At 42.0% G+C, this 20,953-nt stretch overlaps 1 protein-coding gene and 1 non-coding gene across 3 annotated transcripts; one reads left to right on the plus strand and one right to left on the minus strand.

The window, feature by feature from the left end:
- Positions 1-11,368: 11,368 nt before the first annotated feature.
- On the minus strand, positions 11,369-11,441 carry Trnar-acg. Its single transcript has one exon. It is a non-coding gene; the product is annotated as a tRNA-Arg (tRNA).
- A 270-nt stretch (positions 11,442-11,711) lies between these two features.
- On the plus strand, positions 11,712-19,893 carry Prmt5 (protein arginine methyltransferase 5). 2 transcript variants are annotated; one of them, XM_015492813.2, is made up of 17 exons: positions 11,712-11,907; positions 12,511-12,629; positions 12,929-13,014; positions 13,196-13,330; positions 14,059-14,171; positions 14,316-14,365; positions 14,566-14,729; positions 15,176-15,337; positions 15,509-15,586; positions 15,679-15,737; positions 15,820-15,942; positions 16,031-16,206; positions 17,055-17,164; positions 17,380-17,473; positions 17,632-17,748; positions 18,110-18,174; positions 19,338-19,893. In XM_015492813.2, the coding sequence occupies exons 1-17, from the start codon at positions 11,798-11,800 to the stop codon at positions 19,488-19,490; spliced, it is 1,914 nt and encodes a 637-aa protein (XP_015348299.1). In that variant the 5' UTR covers positions 11,712-11,797; the 3' UTR covers positions 19,491-19,893. The 2 variants fall into 2 exon arrangements, with proteins under 2 accessions (XP_015348299.1, XP_015348305.1); XM_015492819.2 differs by lacking the exon at positions 12,511-12,629 and having other exon boundaries at positions 11,764-11,907.
- Positions 19,894-20,953: the final 1,060 nt, after the last annotated feature.

Genomic DNA, 20,953 nt, shown 5'->3' on the forward strand with positions numbered 1-20,953 from the left:
AGGATTGCTCTGGATGAGGAAACTCTGGGCTTCTTGGACAAACAAAATCTGCTTGTGTACTCAAGGAAGGCTCATTGTGGAGGTACGCTGAGAAATGACCCTGCCACGATATATTGGGAACTCAGCGCCCCCTAGAGGCCAATCTGGACATCTCCAAAGAAGAGCGGAATTCCTGGGGTCCAGCCATTCTGTGCTGTTCCTCATACAGGAAGGCTTGCTTCTTACCTATTTTGAAGGATTTAGACTAAGTTTGTTCAAGGAACCAATAGGTTTCCTTATACTTTGAAATAGTGGAGGTAAAGGAGTCAACACATAATGGACTAGATTATCAATTGTAGAAATAGTTTACCCTAAGGGGGCTGGGGTTGTAGCTCAGTGGCAGAGTGCTTCCATAGCATGTGAGGCCTTGGGTTAGATCCCCAGCACTACATAAAACTAAATAAACAAAATAAAGGTATTGTGTCCATCTACAACTAAAAATATTTTTTAAAAAAGAAATAGTTTACCCTAAAAGATGGTTTGTATTGAATGGATAAGGTCCTGCCTAAGTGCTAAAGTCTGGTGTCAGGAAAATGCAGCTGAAGTTTAGAAAGACCTAAATGTACAAAGCCTGGCTGAAGAAAGAACGTGTAACCAAAAGCAAATAAACTACTTAGGGTTTAGAAAAGGGTTATCCAGAGAGTTAGGTCAAGGTTCTCAGGAATTGAACTTGATATGGATTGGGCTCACATGATTGTGAGGGCTGGAAAGTCTGAAATCTGTAGGACAGGCTGGCAGGCTAGAGACAGGCAGAAGTGATGCTGCAATCTTTTTTTTTTTTTTTTAATATTTATTTTTCAGTTCTCGGCAAACACAACATCTTTGTTTGTATGTGGTGCTGAGGATCGAACCCGGGCCGCGCGCATGCCAGGCGAGCGCGCTACCACTTGAGCCACATCCCCAGCCCCTGATGCTGCAATCTTGAGGCAGAATTTCTTCTTCAGGAACACTCAGTTTGCTCTTAAAAGGCCTTAACTGGCTGGGTGCAGTGGCATATGCTTATAATCCCAGTGACTCTGGAGGCTGAGGCAAAAGGATCACAAATTCGAGGCTACTCTCAGCAACTTAGAGAGGCCCCATCTAAAAAAATAATAAAAAAGATTGGGGGGTGTAGCTCACTAGTAAAGTACCCCTGGATTCAATTGCTATTACCCCTTGCACCCCCCAAAAGGCCTTAACTGATTGGATGAAACCCACCCACATTATCAAGGGTAATCTCTTTTACTAAAGTCAACTGATTGCAGGTGTTAACTTCATCTATAGTACACCTTCATTGCAACATCTAGATAAATGTTTGATGAAATATTTGTGTTCTGGAACAATCCAGTCTTAGTGTCAGAGGACTGTCTTCAAGGTGCTGTGAAACTGGAGGGACAGATAGATCAAGATAGATCAAGGATAGCAGAGTGCAATTTATCAGGGGGACTTCCTAATTAAATCAGGGTCCCGGGTGGCAACAAGGCCAACTGGATCCCTGCCATTTGGGTGAGAAAAAGGGGTGTATGTATGGGTTAGGACAAAAGCGATTTCATCCCAGCTGGAATGTACCTAGTTTATCTTAAGCTAATATCAGTCAGGTACATTCCTGGAGCCAGGGTCTGATTGTAAAGCTCCATATACCACTCTAATGGCTTTGTCTATTTATAGTTTTCTGGGAAACTATACATGAAAATCAGACTAGAAGCACTTCGGGACAATCATGGCAGTTAAACTTCAAGATGGCAGCAATCATGTCAAGCTGAATCTATACAATCTGGGCACTGTAATAGACTGGCCAAGTCAACATATTAAATTCACTGTCAAATGAGTATTTCAGTTTTTATCTAGCTCTAACTTGTTTAAAATGGACACTGAACGAGGGATCTGAGTTAGGTCACCAGAGAGAATGGTTACACTGGGGACAGGAAAAATCCATGGTTGTAATTCCTCTCCATAAAACAAGGATTTTGAAGCCTGGTGTGATGGCACATGCCCGTAACCCCAGCTACTTGGGAGGCTGAGGCAGGAGGACTTGAAGGTAAAGGTCAGCCTAGTCAACTTAGCAAGGCCCTGTTTCAAATAAAACAAAAAGGGCTGGGAATATAGCTCAATGGTAAAGCATTTACCTAGCAAATGTGAGGCCCTGAGTTTGATTCCCAGTACTGAGGGATGGCTTTGAAACTTTATTAGATATAAGATATGATTTCTAAGCATTCCGCATGTAGTAGGTCATTTAATTATATTAGTAAACTTTTGAAATTAAATAGTATTACTGTCTTCCATTACAATAGGGAAAACTAAGTAAGGTGCAGAAAGATCAGTAAGGTGTAGAAAGACACAAAGATGGTAAATTGAAAAGCTCTGGCATGAACCCAGGAAGTCTGGCTCTAGAATCTGCAGCCCTAAAGACCCTCTGATGCCTTGGATCCAAACATACACCCTCAAAGCAACATCATATGTATGGATTTGGCCTTCCGGGTTTCCTGATGGATGGAAGGGATGGCTCCATACATCAGATGAATACCCCTATACCACTGGAAAGCACCATCCTTCCATGTACATTGACAGTGCAACCTAAATACTGGTCTCTAGTGAAATACCGGGGGACTTGAAGTTACATAGAACCTGCTAACAAATGGAAGCATTGAGCTGGCAAAGTGTGGCCAGTCCCTGAACCAGAAGACTTCGCCAGTGTCCTAGACCTACATCCCTAAGAGATGAGCTAGAAAAGCCAATGGCCATCTTTCCCCTCCACTGCCCCAACCTACTCAGGTCCTCATTTTGGGTCCCTGCAAATTGTCCTGACTGCCTCTCTTCCCACCTAATATGGTTATCACTGCCACCTCAACTTTCATGATGACTTTGGTTTTCTTTTCATAAGTATTTTATAATTTTAACTTCATTTTGTCATTTCTCTGATCAAAATACTCAGGTCAGTCAGGCACAATAATGCACACCTGTAATTCCAGCAACTTGGGAAGCTGAAGCAGGAGGATCCCAAGTTTGAAACCAACCTCAGCAATTTAGGTCCTGTCTCAAAATTTTAAAAAGGGCTAGGATGTAGCTCAGTGATAAAATACCTCTGGGTTCAATTCCCAGTACCCAAAACAACAAAAACCCCTTAAAAACCATTCTTCAGATCTCCCCATTACATACCAAACAGTTCACACGGTTTAGCTATGGATTCAAGCCTTCAAGGTGTAGTCCCGTTTTCCAATCTTCCACCCTGCTTGCACACTAAAATCCCTGATGGACCCACCCCACTAGCACACTAAAATCTGTGATGGGCCCATTTACCACTTCATGCTTTCCTGTGCTTGTTTCTAGAGGGAACTCTTCTCATAAAATCCTATCACCTTTCAGACCCATCTCAAATTCTGCTTTGCCATTATCATTCCAGTTAGAAAAGTTCTCACTACTGTTTAAGTCCCCACAAACACTTTGTTACAACTTCTTTAGGGCACTTACCAGGCAAACTTGAATAGCCATCACTATGTTAAGAAGCACATTTGACCTATCTAAAATATTGGAAGTTGGAGGCAGGTGGTTGTAAAGCAGATGTTCTCAATTGTTTTGGTCTCAGGACTGCTTTACTCTCCTAATGATTTTTTAGGACTCTAAAGAGTCCTTTGGAAATCTGTATCTTTTGTTTACTTTTTATGCCATGTGGGCAGGGAGCGCAAGACAGTGGTGAGCATTTTGGTGAGTAACGCTTGCTTCAGAGTTGAGAAGAGCTTCTCACACCATATCCCTGTCTTCCTCCAGTTCTCAGCACAATTGTTGCTCTTCAGTTATACCACAATCTGAATCAAAAAAGTATTTTTTAATGATTTATCCCTTTATTACAACGAACCCTGATAATGCTTGTTAGTGCCTATCACCAGATCTCCAAAGTGTACTCATCCAGCTCAGTTATCAGACATGTCTACACAAGACCCTATAATGCCTGGAAGTTGACTGCAAAGGAGAGAATCTAGAATAGCCAGGCCTATCAGTCTCACAGTATCACCCCTTACCCTTAACATTCCATATAGCTGTAGAGTTCATCTGTTTGTCCATCTGCTAAAATGAGAAAAGAAAAATTCATGCACTGATTTAAAACAAACCAAAAAAAAAAAAAAAAACTAAAAATAAAATCCTTTTCTTTCTAGCTGAACAAAAATGTGCAGTTAATACTTGGCACTTGAAAATGCAGTAGAGAATGTGGAACCAAGCTGTCTGTATATCTGGTAGCTCTCTGCTTTGTTTTCCTTACCAGTATTCTGCCTAATGTTTGCTTCTGTGATGGTTATATTGCCTAGCAAGCACACCTGTGGTTGTGAAAATAGTATAGCAAAAAAGAAAAATCCCCGGTTATTGATGTACTAGATTTGTGTATGTCTTTTAAACAGTTCTAGTTTCACCTTACACAGAATAATCAGGAAAAAATGTAAAAACTCAAAAGTGAAATAAAAAATTTTATCAGTTAAAAAAAAAGAGAGAGAGCTTTTTTTTTTTTTTTTTAGTTGTTGATAGCCCTTTATTTATTTTATTTGTATGTGGTACTGAGAATAGAACCCAATGCCTCATACCTGCCGAGCATGTGTGCTACCTCTGAGCCCCAGCCTCCCAAGAGCTTTTGTTTTTATAAGTTTTATCTATAGATATTTCCTACATTAAAAATTAAAGCTAGAATACTTAAAATATTTATTCATTAGCAGGGTGCAGTGGCGCATGCCTATAACCCCAGCAGCTCGGGAGGCTGAGACAGGAGGATCCTGTGTTCAAAGTCAACCTCAGCAACAGTGAAACACTAAGCAACTTGGTGAGACTCTGTCTCTAAATAAAATACAAAATAGGGCTGGTAATTTGGCTTGGTAGTCAGTGCCTGTGAGTTCAATCCCTGGTTAAAAAAAAAAAATTTCATTTGTTTTTAAAAGTCCATTGCATGTTGGGGCTGGGGATGTGGCTCAAGTGGTAGCGTGCTCGCCTGACATGCACAGGGCGCTGGGTTTGATCCTCAGCACCACATAAAAATAAAATAAAGATGTTTTGTCCACCAAAAAATAAAAAATAAATATTAAAAAATTCTCTGTCTCCCTCTCTCTTAAAAAAAAAGTCCATTGCATGCTAACATAAATAACACATTTTAATAAAAATAACAATTTTCCAAAAGAGAGAGAGAAGAGAGTGGAATTGTTTCATATTTTAGCAAATCTCTTTGATATCTGCCTTAATAGAAGCAGCTAGATTCTCATATCTGCTTCTCTTTGTGGAGATATGCAGCTTAGGCAGAAGCAAATAAAGAGAATCTTGCCTCATATATTCACATAGGAGGTATTAATGCATATTTTGGTCCTTGGACCACATTGGCAAATGCTATCATAAAAGAAAAATAAATTCTCTGAGAATCAGAAGAACCAGATTTCTTATTATGGTCTTCCATTTAATTGAAGCATTAATTTGTTCAAGACACACTTCATTTTTCTCGTCTACAAAATGAGTATATTTATAATTCCTACTTCACAATTTAATCTTGAGGATTGAGATAATATGTTTAAAGTTCTTGTATGAGTAGAGCTTAATAAATATTAATCTGGCTAGGAGGACTACCATATTATTGCTATGATATGAGAGTAACTGCTGAAGCTTGGACAGCTACAGAAGCCTATAGAGAAGGGCATTGGGTAGACCTTTGAAAGAAGGGATGTAAACTAGAAAGAAACAGCACAATAGTGCATGCCTGTAATTCTAGCCACTCACCCACTCATGCAGGAAAATCCCAAGTTCGAAGTCAGTCTGGGCAACTTAGTGAGTAGTGAGATCTTGACTCAAAAGCAAATTTTAAAAAGGACTTGACTAAAAAGAACAACAGAAAAAAGGACTTGGGATGTAGTTCAGTGGTAGAGCGCATTTGCGTAGCATATATGAGGCTCTGGGTTTCATGCCTAGTACTGCCAAAAAAGAGAGCATAAGTGTAATACATACTTTAAAAATGCTGTCTATAATATTTTATCATGCTCAATATTGAAAATTGAGAGAAAAGATGATTTTTTTCCATAGTTGAGGTAATTCTGCTTGTACAATTTGTAATCTTTGTCATTTAATGGCTTTCTGTGTGTTTGTGTGTGTGCTAGGGAATTGAACTTAGGTGCGTTTACCACTGAGCTACATCCCCAGTCTTTTTTAAATTTTTTTTTTTTTTGAGATAAGTTTGGCTCTTTTATTCTATTTTTTACCAACTACAGTAACTGTTTATTTGTTTGTATATTATTTGTTTCACAGTGTTTGAGGTAAAGAGCTAAAAATTTGAGATTTCCCTCTCTCTTTTTGAGATTTCTTTGCTTTTCTTGTCTGATTTTATTGCAGATGAAGAGTAAAATTATTTTTATCAAGTAACAAAAGATTCCATTAAAATCATGATTGAATGTTGTAAAAGTGAGAAATTACTTCAGTAAGCACTGACATCTTTATAGGATTCATTTTTTTTCTAAGAATAAGGTTTATTTCTCCATTTTTTCAGACTTCTATTATATCTTTCAGCAAAATTTTGTAATTTTGCTTATATAGGTTCCTAACATTTTTTTCAGAAAGTTACAACTAAGTATTTCATCTTGATGTTACTTTTATCATTGTGGATAGGGAAAATCCTAGTAACAATAGCTAACGTATATTGAAAGTTTACCATGTGCAGAGTAGAATCTAAAAACTTCACTATATTAATAATTTCATCTTTATAACAATTTTTTTGAGATAAGAATTACTATTTACATTCCTATTTTATGAATGAGGAAAGTGAAGCCAGAGGCTACATTCACTTGGTTAGTACATGGATGAACAAGGCTTTAAACTCATCCACTCCACAGGCAATACCCCTAGCTAAGATGTTACTGGGATCATTTCATTTATTTATTTTACATTGCTGGGGTTCAAACCTGGGGCCTTACACATGCTGGGCAAATGCTTTACCACTGAGCTACATTCCCATTCTGGATATTTTTATTAATTATGTCTTCTAAGTTTTTCTTGGTATATAAGAAGGCTACAGATTCACATTTGTCTGCATCACCTGACCTCTCTGCATTGTATTATTCTCATCACTTAAAAATTGATTCTCACAGATTTTTCTATACATTCAATCATATCATCTGCAAACAATGATAAATTTACTTCTCCCATTCCAAAATTTATAACTTCTTTTTTCTATTTCCAGTCTCATTGTATTGAACTTTTCAGAATAGTAAGATTATTTAGTTATGAGACTAGACATTCTTATTTCATCTTTACCTGAGTTGTTGAGTTTATATAGATATATGTATATATGAAGAATATTCAAATATTCAGACTATTAAGAATGTTTATAGGACTGGGATTGTGGCTTAGTAGTAGAGCGCTTGCCTGGCATGTGTGAGGCCCTGGGTTTGATCCTTAGCACCACATATAAATAAAGAAATAAAGTAAAAAATCCATTGGCAACTAAAGAATATATTTTTTAAAAGAATGTTTTTAGAAAATAAAACTGACTTAATATGCTTTATTCTTTGGCTATTAAAAAGGATCAATTTTTTTTTTTTTGGTAGTACTGGTGATTGAAGGACACACTATCATTGAATTACATTCCCAAACCCTTTTATTTTTTATTTGAAATAGAGTCTCACTAAGTTGCTAAGGCTGGTCTCAAACTCATAATCTTCCTATCTCCTCAGCCTCCGAGTAGCTTGGATTACAGATGTGCACCACCATACTTGCCTTGTTTATTTTTGTCCCATTATATAAATTTCTTTACACCTAACCTGCATTAAGTCCTGGGGTAAATCCTAATTGGTCGTGTTATATAATTATTATGTTAATACATTATTAAATTTTGTATTAATTCTAAATATTTTAGGATTTTTACATTTATATCCATAAGTGAGACTGGCCAATAGCTTTTTTGGGGTGCTATTCTGATAGGTTTTGATATTAGGAATGTTCTGGTTTCATAAATAAATTGGGTAGTTTTCCATCTTTTTCTATGTTCAGAACAGTGCCTGCTTTTTCTATTCATTTTGACAGATAAATACCATATAATAGAGATGACAAGGAAGAAAATGCAAATTGGCACAGATTATTTTGCCTCAGTAACTCTGCCACTTTGTAGCTAGAGGACAGCTTTGATTGTGAAGAAGCAATTTGGAGCAGTAGGAGGGTCAAACCTGCTGTTACTGTGTTGTGGAAGAGTGTGGGGGGCTGGACAGGCACTGAGGTGAGCTAGGTGAACAGAGGTGGGTCTGGTGGAGAGGCAAGTACTGAGAGAGAAGGTGAGCACAACAAAAGATGAAAAGAGGCTTTACAATGGACTGGGGGTATTTACACAAAGACCCAAAAAATGGGGATCAGATAGAACTGGGCGTGAAGGCAAGGAATACTGGCGGGCTTGGTGGGAGAATTGTCTGAGAATAAAGTACTCCTTCCCTTCCAAAAAATCTCTAATGCTGTCTGGCCTGTTGGTCACTGGCTCCTACTGGAAAAAGTAACCAAAGCATTTGCCCTCTGTGTGAATCTTCATCCCAGCAAAGGCCTACATTTTACAACAGTAATTCACATGCTTCAGAGTTCAGTGTGGAGGGCAGAGCAGACGGAAGCAGAGCATAAGATCAATGTCACCAACTTTGACTTAAAGCCTAGTACATGCAGCCAAGTCCTATAAGAGATTCTGTTTCTTTTTCGGTCTTTCCCTTCTTGCTTCTCTACAGCTCAGATAGGCAAACCCACACTTACATACTTTTTTTTTTTTTTAATAGCTTACGAAAGCTCTGTAGCAAAGAATGGGAGTAATGTGGTTTGGAATTACTGTGAACTGTTCAGCATGATGCTTGCCACATGGCTGAGGCCATTTTGAATGAAAAAACAAAGACAACACAGACAAATGAAATTCAGCCCATGTAAACTTACTTTGTCAGTTAAACTTTTTTTTTTTTTTTGTAGATGGGCAGAATGCCTTTATTTTGTTTATTTTTTTTGTGATGCTGAGGATTGAACCCAATGGCTCACACATGCTTTAGGCAAGCACTCTGCCACTGAGCTACAGCCCCAGCCTGGCTCTTTCTTTTTTTAAGACAAATCCTTTTGAAAATTATTTTAACTGGTAGAAAAACTGACATAACTGTTTCATAGATTTCCTTCTTTTCCTCTCACAGGAATGGGTACTAACAACCAACAGAGCCACCAGTTTGACATCAGAAGTGAGCTGCCAGAAGCACAGATGGTCCACAACCCAGATAATTAGCATCTGAAGAAGAAACAACATGTAATAAGTCTTCTATGAATGTAGAATTGGGTTGGGCAAAACTCTGGCAAACATGCAGCAAGCCTCCTCATCAACTCCTTTTGACTTGTTAACACGTCCACAGAGCACTCATCCACTTCCTGTGGGCAACTACCTACTGGAAAGACCTTCAGGAAAGAATTCCAAATATATTCTGTAGACACTCCACCCTAAAGGAGAGGAACATAACTCCCCTTTCCTTAGATATGGGACATACATAGTAACTTCCTTCCAAAGACTACAGTATGGAAAGTTGGGGTTAGGCAAGTGGGAAGGAGAGAATCACTTTGCAGTGGAGAAAGCTGACAAACTCTACTTCTGCCAGGTGATAAAAGTTAACATCAACAGTAATTGTCAGAGTCTGGCTGGGCACAAATAACCAAGCCACTCAAGCAGGAACAAACTTTATTTCCGAACTCCCCAAAACGCCACCCAGGAGGCCCTTCCAGGAACACCACACACCAACCAGAACTCCCTCCACGGGAACTTCACCAACCAAGGTGAACTCCCCAGGAATCCGTGCGAGAACTCCAAAGTAGCAGGCAGTAGGGGGAGCCCAAGGCAGACAGCAGGGGTCTATATATAATTTAATACACAGCTTAACATAACCATCAACATCTCAATGGCTCGCTGGCTTCACCTCTCAACCACTCCCTTCTGGCAAGATGCCATGCATCATCCGGACTGGGCTGTGGCCCTCAACAAGTCATAAATCATGGTGATTACTATCCAAGTACTTTGATATGATGTAATGAAAATGGCACTTTACCTATCTGATCTTCCTTCCTAAAAACAGACAACCCCAGTCTAATCATGAGAAAAACATAAAATAAACTACGAAAGAGGGGCATCTTACAATATACCTCACCAGTACACATCAAAACTATCATCAAAAAAAAGGGACAGCTGAGAAATTGTCAAAGCCAATAGAAGCCTAAGGAGACATGACAACTAAATGTAACATAGTATCCTTCATGGAATCCTGGAGCAGAAAAAGATATGGTAACAACAATATAATAATAATTTTAAAATGGGACAAAAGCACCTCCAACCCCTTTGTAGTACATTTAGTTATTTGGTTTTCTAACTTTCATCCTCTTGGGGCACTTACATAGATATCCTCAAAGCATATCCTTTCCACACCCTTTCTGTGTTTCACAGGGCTCTGTTCCCGCCCCCCTCCCCCTCCGGGGCCACGATGATCATCCACTCTTATGGCTTCAAACTGCTTTTCCTCTGAAGACTTCCAAATCTTGTCTGATTCAGATCACTGTTCATGCAACTCTGTATTACACAGCGCCCCCTAGACGTTCAATTCAGCATATCCAAACCCAAACCCTGATTCTCCCTAAAACAGTACTCTAGTTTCTTGCCTGTGTTACTGTGCAGAAACCTGGGCATCCCCCTGACTTCTTTCTCTGGGCTCCCCGCTAGCCAGCCCCTGAATTCTATCAGCAATTCCTGTGTAGGGACTCCTGTACGTATTCTCCTCTGCAACCCCCACTACGGGCCCTCAACACCTGTGGGGCTCCCTGCCTTCAGGTGCTCCATTATCCTCTCTAGGTCTTTCCTAGATTCATTCTTTTCCTCCTTTTCTGTGTCTCTAGCAGCTATTCACATGGAAAAAAACCCGAGTCCCCTCCAGGTAGTTCCACAAATCTTGTGCACTGTAATCCTTTGCCATGGATTCCCTTTCTTTATCTTGAAGTGTAAGTGTGTGTGTGTGTGTGTGTATGCGTGCGCGTGTGTTGTGTGTTTAGGTATTTATTTACATCTTGTGTTCGAGACAGAGAATCACTAGGAATTAGTGGCTAATTTACCGCAGTCTGTTTTAAAATGAAGCACATTAAAGGTGCAAATTCTAATTTAATTGTTCCAGCCACTAAACTCGTTTTCTGTGTTCAGATGGACTTAAGTAATGATACAAGAAACACCTTTGAAAGAAGTGCCAGGGAGAGCTCACCAATTTGAGACATGAAAATCAGAGCGTAAGAAGATAATGAAGGAATGATAAAAGAGAAAGAACGGGTGCATAGGGTTGCAATAAAGGAGTACCAGTCCCAACGAGCCAGCCAGGAGTCGAACCTGGAATCTTCTGATCCGTAGTCAGACGCGTTATCCATTGCGCCACTGGCCCCGAGACAACCGCGCTAGGCTCAGTGATGACACTTCAAGCTTACACTGCAGGGTTTCATGGGACGTGTAGTCTCATAGTGGGGTTCTACGGATACATGAGGCATTCTGGGAGACTGGAGCTCGTCACCCACGAGAAGCTGAGATTGGTGGATCTACGGGAGCCACGCCGCACGTCACTGTGCAGCCCGCGGATTGGCGGGAGGAGCCGTCCCCTCCACCCCTCCGCCTCCTGCTCGGGAGCCGTGGACGACGCTCTGGTTGTTAAGGCGACTCGTCCCGCCTCCTGGGGACCTTTTTCCGCTTTGTGATTGGCTACTAGTATCAAGGAATCCCGGCGTGGACAGCGCGAGGGAAAAGATGGCGGCGATGGCGGTCGGTGGTGCTGGTGGGAGCCGCGTGTCCAGCGGGAGGGACCTGAATTGCGTCCCCGAAATAGCTGACACATTGGGGGCTGTGGCCAAGCAGGGGTGAGGGCCGGACCTCCGAGTGGAATGCGGGGTCCGAACTCGGGGACTGAGGAGGGCAGACTCTATCGGGGATGAGGGCATGAGAAACCATTACTACTTGAGGGGAGAATCCTCGACCCCAGGAACGCGAGGAAAGAAACTTATGGGGTGGAGGGTCACTGAATCCAAAAGTCGGGGGAGTTGTTGGGGAAACTCAAAAAGGGCGCACAGTCAATCTAGGGAGGTTGAGATTATTGTTTGGGAGTGGGAGGAAGTGTTAGGGGTAAGGGAGAGAAGAGGTTAATCTTTAGTGGGGAGGCATGGGCAGTACTGGGGCAAATCTGAACGTGATAGTCCTGGAAGGCCAGTGACATCAGGAAAGAAAGAATGCTGCTTTGCGTAGATTTCCATCTTTTCTTCTTATTCATCTTTTCCTTGTTTGTGTTTCTGGGAAAGTTGAGGCACAATGCAGCCCCAAGGTGGGCTGAACTCAGCAACCCAGAGGGGTGAATGATGGCAGCTGCAAAGGCTGTGCAAAAGCATGATAGTCTAAACCCAGTTACTTGGATCTCTGGGCACTGCTGTTCACATTACATGATGATTCTGGGTCTGTCGTGGTTGTAGGTTTGATTTCCTCTGCATGCCTGTCTTCCACCCGCGTTTCAAGAGGGAGTTCACTCAGGAACCTGCTAAGAATCGGCCTGGCCCCCAGACACGATCAGACCTACTGCTGTCAGGAAGGGGTAGGGACCATCCCCTATGTCCTTTAATTATTAGAGGCAGTGACAACTTATGCTTTATCAGGGCCCTCAGACTCTTCCTTTTCTGACTTGGATATATTGGTTAGTCCTGGGATATAGAGAACTCTTGTTTTCTCCTTGTCTGCTTGCTAAAAGCCTTAGTTCCCTATTCTGCATCAGGCTATCCCATATCTATGATAGCAAAACTCTCTCATCTCTACTCTGTTCCCTGCTAAGAACTAGAAATTGAAAAAGTGCTGAACCTTATTTAGTCTTTGTCTTTCTTGGATGGGGGAGTGCAGACTGGAATACGCTAATTGTGGGAAAGCTTTCCCCATGGATTCATCCAGACTCCAAAGTGGAGAAGATCCGCAGGAACTCTGAGGCGGTAAGACTTTTGAACTCTCCACAGAATCTTTCTAAAGATTAGTAGGTCTCTCATGAAGCTGGGAAGGGAGAGTAATCCCTCACCCCATAGCCTGGCATATCAAGGTAAATCAACAGATACAGTACAATAAAAACTATTTGGTTGTTATCTCTTAACCTTTTACTCTTGATCTCCATTCTAGGCTATGTTACAGGAGCTGAATTTTGGGGCATATCTGGGTCTTCCAGCTTTCCTGCTGCCCCTTAATCAGGAAGATAATACAAACCTGGCCAGAGTTTTGACCAACCACATCCACACTGGCCACCATTCCTCCATGGTATGGCTGTGGGGCTCTTTTCTTGCTTCATATCATGCCAGTCAGGCTGTACTAAGTACCTTCCAGTGCCCAGCTGTTCAGTGGTGTACTGGGCAGATTTGAAATGTCAGTTGCTCTCCCTAACCCCTATCAAAGAATATATAGGGCCGGGGGTGTAGCTTAGTGGTCAGCTGCTTGCCTAGCATTTGCAAGGCCCTAGATTTGATCTCCAGTCCTTAAAATAATATAGAAGCCTATAGTTAATCATTTCCATAAATAAAAGACAAGGCAGATTTTTGTACATATAAGAATACGGGGGCTGTGGCTCAGTGGTAGCGCACTTGCCTAGCAAGTGTGAGGCACTGGGTTCGATTCTCAGCACCACATATAAAATAAATAAATAAATTAAAGTCTATCAACAGCTAAGAAATATTGAAGAAAAAAAAAAGAATATGTACAAGATACAGGCTGGAGTTGTGGCACAGAGGTAGAACGCTTGCCTAGCATGCACAAGGCATTGGGTTTGATCCCCAGCACCACATTAAAAAAAAAAAACTAACCAAAATAAAGGTATTGTGTCTATCTACAACTAAATATTTTAATATATGTACAAGATACAGACATAATCATAAATTGGGAAAGGCTTACAAGGGGATTAATTTGCAATCTGAATCTTTTTAATTGGGGGAAACTTTCTGGACATGATTAATTCAAAACAAAGTTCTAAAAGGCTACCTGTTCATGTGCAGTTCTGGATGCGGGTACCCTTGGTGGCACCAGAGGACCTGAGAGATGATATAATTGAGAATGCACCAACTACACACACAGAAGAGTACAGTGGAGAGGAGAAGACTTGGATGTGGTATGTCTCCTTTGCTGCTGTATCAGGGCAAAGTACAGGATGAGAGGAAGTACGGGGTGGAACTAATAAGAGTTCTCCTTGAGCTATGGTGATCGGTAGGCCATATGCATTTGATAGTATTTTTCTGTATTTGACTCTGGACAGGTGGCACAACTTCCGGACTTTATGTGACTATAGCAAGAGGATTGCAGTAGGTAAGTCCATAAGGATCCTGGGATGGTATGACCTCCTGAGAATAAAAGTCAACATTATCATGTATACTGAGCATTTTGATTACTTTCCCTGTGCCTCAATCTGCCTTGTACTTGTGAAAAGGAAACAAATCCTGTACAAAGGAGCAAGGAAAGGCTTTTGACTGGCAGTGGTTGATAGGTCTCTTTCTTCCCTTGTGTAGCTCTTGAAATTGGGGCTGACCTGCCCTCTAATCATGTCATTGATCGCTGGCTTGGGGAGCCCATCAAAGCAGCCATTCTCCCTACTAGCATTTTCCTGACCAACAAGAAGGGATTTCCTGTTCTTTCTAAGGTGCACCAGAGGTTGATATTCCGGCTCCTCAAGGTGGGTGAAACAGATCTAGAGGTGGTCTAGCTTGACTATATATGTACGCTGCTTTCCCTCTCCCCCAACCCCTATGGGGCTGTTTTCTTCTCTGGTTTCTGGAGAATAATTTCAGTTAAGAAAAAAAAAAAAAAGGACAAATGTCAGTAAGAACCCCAGAAACTTTTCAAAAGGAGCAAGACCTCATGAGAACTTTGCAGAAATTTTCATTTAGGAAGTTACACAGCAAGGATCCATGTGGCCCTTTGAGCCAGTATGATACTTAATATACTATAAAATGGCTTTGTAATTTTATTGATGATTTTGCTTCTTTTGTTGGTATTAGGGCAGATATTTGAGGACTGTTGGTCTGTCCTTATTTCATAATAGGGCTCTTTGGCCATAAACCACAATATCCCAGAATCTTGGTTTGATGGCTGTATCTAATGATCTGACTTCTCTCATAGTTGGAGGTGCAGTTCATCATCACAGGCACCAACCACCACTCAGAGAAGGAGTTTTGCTCTTACCTCCAGTACTTGGAATACTTAAGCCAGAACCGCCCTCCACCCAATGCCTATGAACTCTTTGCCAAGGGCTATGAAGACTATCTGCAGTCCCCACTCCAGGTGGGTTTGAGATGCATTGACAGGCAGGTGGTGGGGTAGAAAATATCTTAATACTAGATACCTCCAAATCCTACCAAAACTCATGAGACAATGGGAAGTTTTTGATGTTTGGGTGCATCATCTTGCCAGAAACTGGCTAACTTACTTTGTCTTTTTCCTCTCATTTGTCAGCCACTAATGGATAATCTAGAATCTCAGACATATGAAGTATTTGAAAAGGATCCTATCAAATACTCCCAGTACCAGCAGGTACAGTGTGGGCCCAGGTTGGAAAGCACAGGGCCTGGATGACCTCGGTGAGGATGGGATTATAGCCATGAGGTCTTCTCTTCTTCTCCCAGGCCATCTATAAATGTCTGCTAGACCGAGTACTGGAAGAGGAGAAGGATACCAACGTCCAGTGAGTGTTCTCCCTGCAGTCCCAGGTTCTTTCGCGCCTTTTCTCTATATGCCAAATCTGCTTGACTCTTCTCCTTCCTTAGGGTTCTAATGGTGCTGGGAGCAGGCCGGGGTCCCCTGGTGAATGCTTCCCTGCGGGCAGCCAAGCAGGCTGACCGGCGGATAAAGCTGTACGCTGTGGAGAAGAACCCAAATGCTGTGGTGACGTGAGTAGCATCCTGCTTGCTGGGAAGTTTGTTCCTGTTGGCAGGTTTCCGTAAGAACTATCATCACTGGCATCATCTCTTGTTTCAGGCTAGAGAACTGGCAGTTTGAAGAATGGGGAAGCCAAGTGACAGTAGTCTCATCAGACATGCGGGAATGGGTGGCTCCAGAGAAAGCAGACATCATTGTCAGTGAGCTTCTGGGTTCCTTTGCTGACAATGAACTGTCACCTGAGTGCCTGGATGGAGCACAGCACTTTCTGAAAGGTGCCTCCAAATTGGGTTGTATGAGGTGTTTGATGGTGGGTGGGGCAGCAACCTGGAGAACATTGCAGAATTTAGGGGAAGGTGGTTGGACTTGGATCAAATCATGATTTGATCCATATGAGTGAGCTACTACTCACTGCCTATGTGCCCTTAGCAAATAAAATCATCTCTCTGAGAGATTTGTAAAATAAGAGTAGTAGACTATAGAGTAGAGATTCTTTACCTGAGGTCAATGGACTCCTTTGAGATATGGTATAATATGTACATTGGGCTTGATTTCATCAGGAATTTTTGTTGTTGTTGTTGTTTGTTTTTGTGGTGCTGGGGATTGAACCCAGGTCCTCGTGCATGTGAGGCAAGCACTCTACCTCAGCCCATCATCAGGAATTTTTGTGGAACTTTGTGACTCCCCAAAAGTTCACAACCACAACCTAAAAATATAGTCATGTATCACATAATGTTTCCATCAACAAGGATTGCATAGATGAGGTAGTCTCATAAGATTATGTCACCTAGTGATTTCATAGCCATCTTAGTTTGTGTAAGTACGCTCTATCACATTCACACAATGACAAAAATCACCCAGTAGTACATCTCAGAACTTGTTATTAATGCATGACTGTATCTTAGGTTTCTTCAATTTTAATCTGTGACTCTATGAATTAACCTAGAAATAGAATCCCTCATGATGATAAGTTAGGAATAGGCCAGTCTGTGAATGTGACAGTATCAAGCTGTCTTCCTGTCATGGCAATGGCACCCTTCTATGAGTTTTGATGTGGGAAGTTTGAACCTTTGATTAGTGTAGATATATACCATTTACCTACTTTGACCTTCCTGCTGTGCAGATGATGGTGTGAGCATCCCTGGGGAGTACACCTCTTTTTTGGCTCCCATCTCCTCCTCCAAGCTGTACAATGAAGTCCGAGCCTGTCGGGAAAAGGACCGTGACCCCGAGGTAAAAAACTATTCTCTTCTGGAAGTGATACTCTTTAGTACTGTTTTCTTCCAATGGAAAAGATGAAGTGATGAAAGAGAAGTTGGGGATGGAGGAAAGTGGTTGAAGTAAAACTTATCTTTTTCTGTGTCCCTGGGTCTTTAGCCTTTTTCCCCAGGGAAGTAGGGGTCTCTTGTCTTCTCCAGCTCTTGCTTTCTCTCTCTCACTTGGGACAGGCCCAGTTTGAGATGCCTTATGTGGTACGGCTGCACAACTTTCACCAGCTGTCTGCGCCCCAGCCCTGTTTCACCTTCAGCCATCCCAACAGAGGTAGGTTCCTGCATGGTTAGCTCACCCACCCTCCTGCTTTCTCCACTTGCTCTCTTAAGTCTGCCCTATCTAGGTTTCCCTTCTGGGTCTTCTCATGCTTTAGTCCAAGTTTTCCAGGACTTCTGACTCCTCATCACCCCCATAATCTTTCCTATCAGATCCTATGATTGACAACAACCGTTACTGTACCTTGGAGTTTCCTGTGGAAGTGAACACTGTGCTACATGGGTTTGCAGGCTACTTTGAGACTGTGCTTTATCAGGACATCACTCTGAGTGAGTGTCTGGGGACTAGGGTATTAGGTTGTGCTGTCTGGGGAGTTTGTGTACATGTCTCTTTTTTTTAGAGTGAGAGAGAGAGAATTTTTTAATATTTATTTTTTAATTTTCGGCGGACACAACATCTTTGTTTGTGGTGCTGAGGATCGAACCCGGGCCGCATGCATGCCAGGCGAGCGCGCTACCGTTTGAGCCACATCCCCAGCCCTACATGTCTCATTTAGATTCATAGTAATCCCCAGAGTCAGTGGAAATCTTTGATTACTTGTTTCCATGATCATAGAAGAGACACTTTTCAACTTCAGCAAAAGGCATAGTCATGTATATATCAATTGTTTTCTTTATTTTGTTGGCACAGGTATTCGTCCAGAGACTCACTCTCCTGGGATGTTCTCGTGGTTTCCCATCCTATTCCCCATTAAGGTAGGAATTGCTGTTAAAACTTTGTAGGGCCACGTATAGTGGGGCATACCTGTAATCCTAGTAACTCGGGGTGCTGAGGCTGGAGGACTGCAAGTTCAAGACAGTCTTGGCATCTTAGTGAAACCCTCTTTAAAAAAAAAAAAAAAAAAGAGGCTGGGAGGCTGGGGATATTAACTCAGTGGTAGAGTTCGCTAGGTTTAATTCCCAGTCCTGGGAGGCATTTGGGGAGGGGGGAGACTAGGTTAAGGAGTAATTTCTGCCATTGGTGCTTGCTTCTTTCCTTTTCTCAGGATGATATTTGCTATGACCTATGTTGTGTTGTTCTGGTCCTCGTAGGTCCTCGTAGGGTTATCTGCAGTACCCTTCAACCTGGCCTTCCCGCATCTACTCTGGCTTCTCTTTTATTCTCTACCTTAAAGCAAGAGTCATGTTTTAAAAACTCAAATCTGATTTTATTGTTCTCCTGTTTAAAACACTTAAATGCCTTTTTACTGCCCTATAGGATAAAGGTCAGAATCTGAAACTGCTTGTAAGAGTTGGTATGATTTAGTTTTTGGCTACCTTTTCAGCTGCTGTTCCCTGGCTTCCACTGCCTCAGCCCTATGTACAGGTTTTCACATCTCTTTTCTTTGCCTTGCTCATCTTTTCACCCATCTTTCAGATCTACTTGAATATTTCATGTGTCAGATAAAACTCCCTGGCCTCCTAGGTTATTACCACCCCCCCCTTTTTTTTTTTTTTTTTTTTTAAGTACTGGGGATTGAACCCAGGGGCACTCTATTGCTGAGCTATGTCCCCTGCCCTTTTTATTTTTAGACAGAGTCTCACTAAATTGCCCAGGCTGGCCTTGAACTTGCTATCCTATCTCAGCCTTCTGAGCCTTACAGGTGTACATTGTATACCACTGTGCCCAGTAGCATTCTTTCATAGATGCTTTCTGGCACCCTGTACACATTCACAGCACTCATCCAACCTTTATTTATTCAATATCTCCACTGGTAATTGTTTATTCAATGTTCAATTGTTCTGTATTCTGATAGATTTCAAATAAGTTTTATGAGGATTGGAATGGCTTACTGTGTCATTTACCACACCTACCCTGATACATTGCCACTTAAAATTCATTAGCTCTACCCTGAACCTTCTTTTCTTTCTTCTTACAGCAGCCCATTACGGTGCGTGAAGGCCAGACCATCTGTGTGCGTTTCTGGAGATGCAGCAATTCCAAGAAGGTGTGGTATGAGTGGGCTGTGACAGCACCAGTCTGTTCTGCTATTCACAACCCCACAGGTCGCTCATATACTATTGGCCTCTAGCCCTGTGTGCAAGAGTCTAGAGCCTTGGAAGCAGCTCTGGGTTCTCCTATAGCACAGAAGGTGCCGTACATCTGTGGGTGCAGTACATCTACGAATTCTTTGTCCATCAGAGGAGCATTTCCATTTGTTTACCTACTTTATATCAAGGTGGGCAAGGGATTAAAAATTGCAGAGCCCAAGTCACCAATCTGTGAAGACGTCAGACCAGGGTGTGTGAAATTAGTAGTGCTGGATCTGAAGTTACATCAACAAGCATTCGGCTTCAAGAGCTTCGTGGAATAGCCCTGAGAACATGTGGATTAAACAAATTTTCAGCTCTTCCCTGCCTTCTCTATTCCTGTTTTGATGGTTTTGTGTAAGAGGAAGTACAAATAAAGTGAAGTTATGGCCCTTTCCTGCTCTACCCTCCTACCCCCAGCCTCTGTTTTCCCATACCTCACTCAGATGCAGGCATAATCAGATCTGTCCCATTATCCTAAGATCCAAAGGGGTCTAGCTTTATTCTCCACTAAAGAAGCTGAGTGAGAGCTGGGGGTGGAGCTCAGTGGAGCATTTGTCTAGAGTACATGAAGCCCTGAGTTCCATCCCTGGCACCACAAGAAATAACAAAACCCTCAAATGCTAAGTGGTTACATTTGGACTCCTACATATAGTCCTTTCTGATTAGCTACAGGGAGTTCTTGCCACTAAGACCTGGGGTTAGGTTTTTCTCTGGGGAGGAGGCATAGTTCACCACCTTGGAAAAACATGAAGGCTTCTGCCTTCCTGAGCTGCTGCATTGCCAGCTCCTTTTGTTACCTCTTGGGAGAAGAGACACTGAAAGCCTAGCTCTAGGTATCTTCAGCAAGAAGTTATTTTTTATTTTTTTTAAATAAAATCAGTTTGAAGACCTGGGATCGTTAGTCCATTTTTTTCCATTTTGAAGAAGAAAAAATAAATGCAATGACATTAAATATCCAAATCAAATCTAGCCAAGCTTATTGGCACCTGCCTGTAATCATAGCGACCTGGAAGTTGAGGCAGGAGAATCCCAAGCTGAGAGCCAGCCTCAGCAATTTAAGAGAGACTGGCTCAAAGAGCTGAGGATGTATCTAAGTGGTAAAGCGTCCCTGGATTTGAAAGGGGTTGAATCAGAACTCATCAGGTCCTCTGACTCCGCGATATAACCAGCTGATTATACCAGCTATGTTAGGCAGCCATTGTGTCGAAGCCCTTGGAAAGTGTGAGTAGGCTCAGTTATCCCTGGTCAGAGGGCAAAATACTACTGAATCCAAGGAAATATACTGAGAAACAGTCTCAAACTTACCTTGTGGTGGGAGGTGGTGGGGGGGCGGGGGCCAGCAATGATTTGAATTGAATGTGTGGGACTACGCAGAACATGGCAGACAAATCTCGCACGACTACGTTTCACAGGTCCCAAGTACCCGAGTCAGGAGGTGTTGGGTAAAAAGCCGCCTGAGAAA

The sequence above is a fragment of the Marmota marmota genome, unplaced genomic scaffold (genome assembly GCF_001458135.2).
Source record: "Marmota marmota marmota unplaced genomic scaffold, marMar, whole genome shotgun sequence".
Lineage (NCBI taxonomy): Eukaryota > Metazoa > Chordata > Mammalia > Rodentia > Sciuridae > Marmota > Marmota marmota.

Coding starts and splice junctions, on each gene's coding strand:
- Prmt5 (XM_015492813.2), top strand. CDS start 11,798: ATGGCGGCGATGGCGGTCGGTGGTGCTGGTGGGAGCCGCGTGTCCAGC. Junction 14,172..14,315: donor GAGGAGAAGACTTGGATGTG/GTATGTCTCCTT, acceptor GACTCTGGACAG/GTGGCACAACTTCCGGACTT. Junction 15,587..15,678: donor AATACTCCCAGTACCAGCAG/GTACAGTGTGGG, acceptor TTCTTCTCCCAG/GCCATCTATAAATGTCTGCT.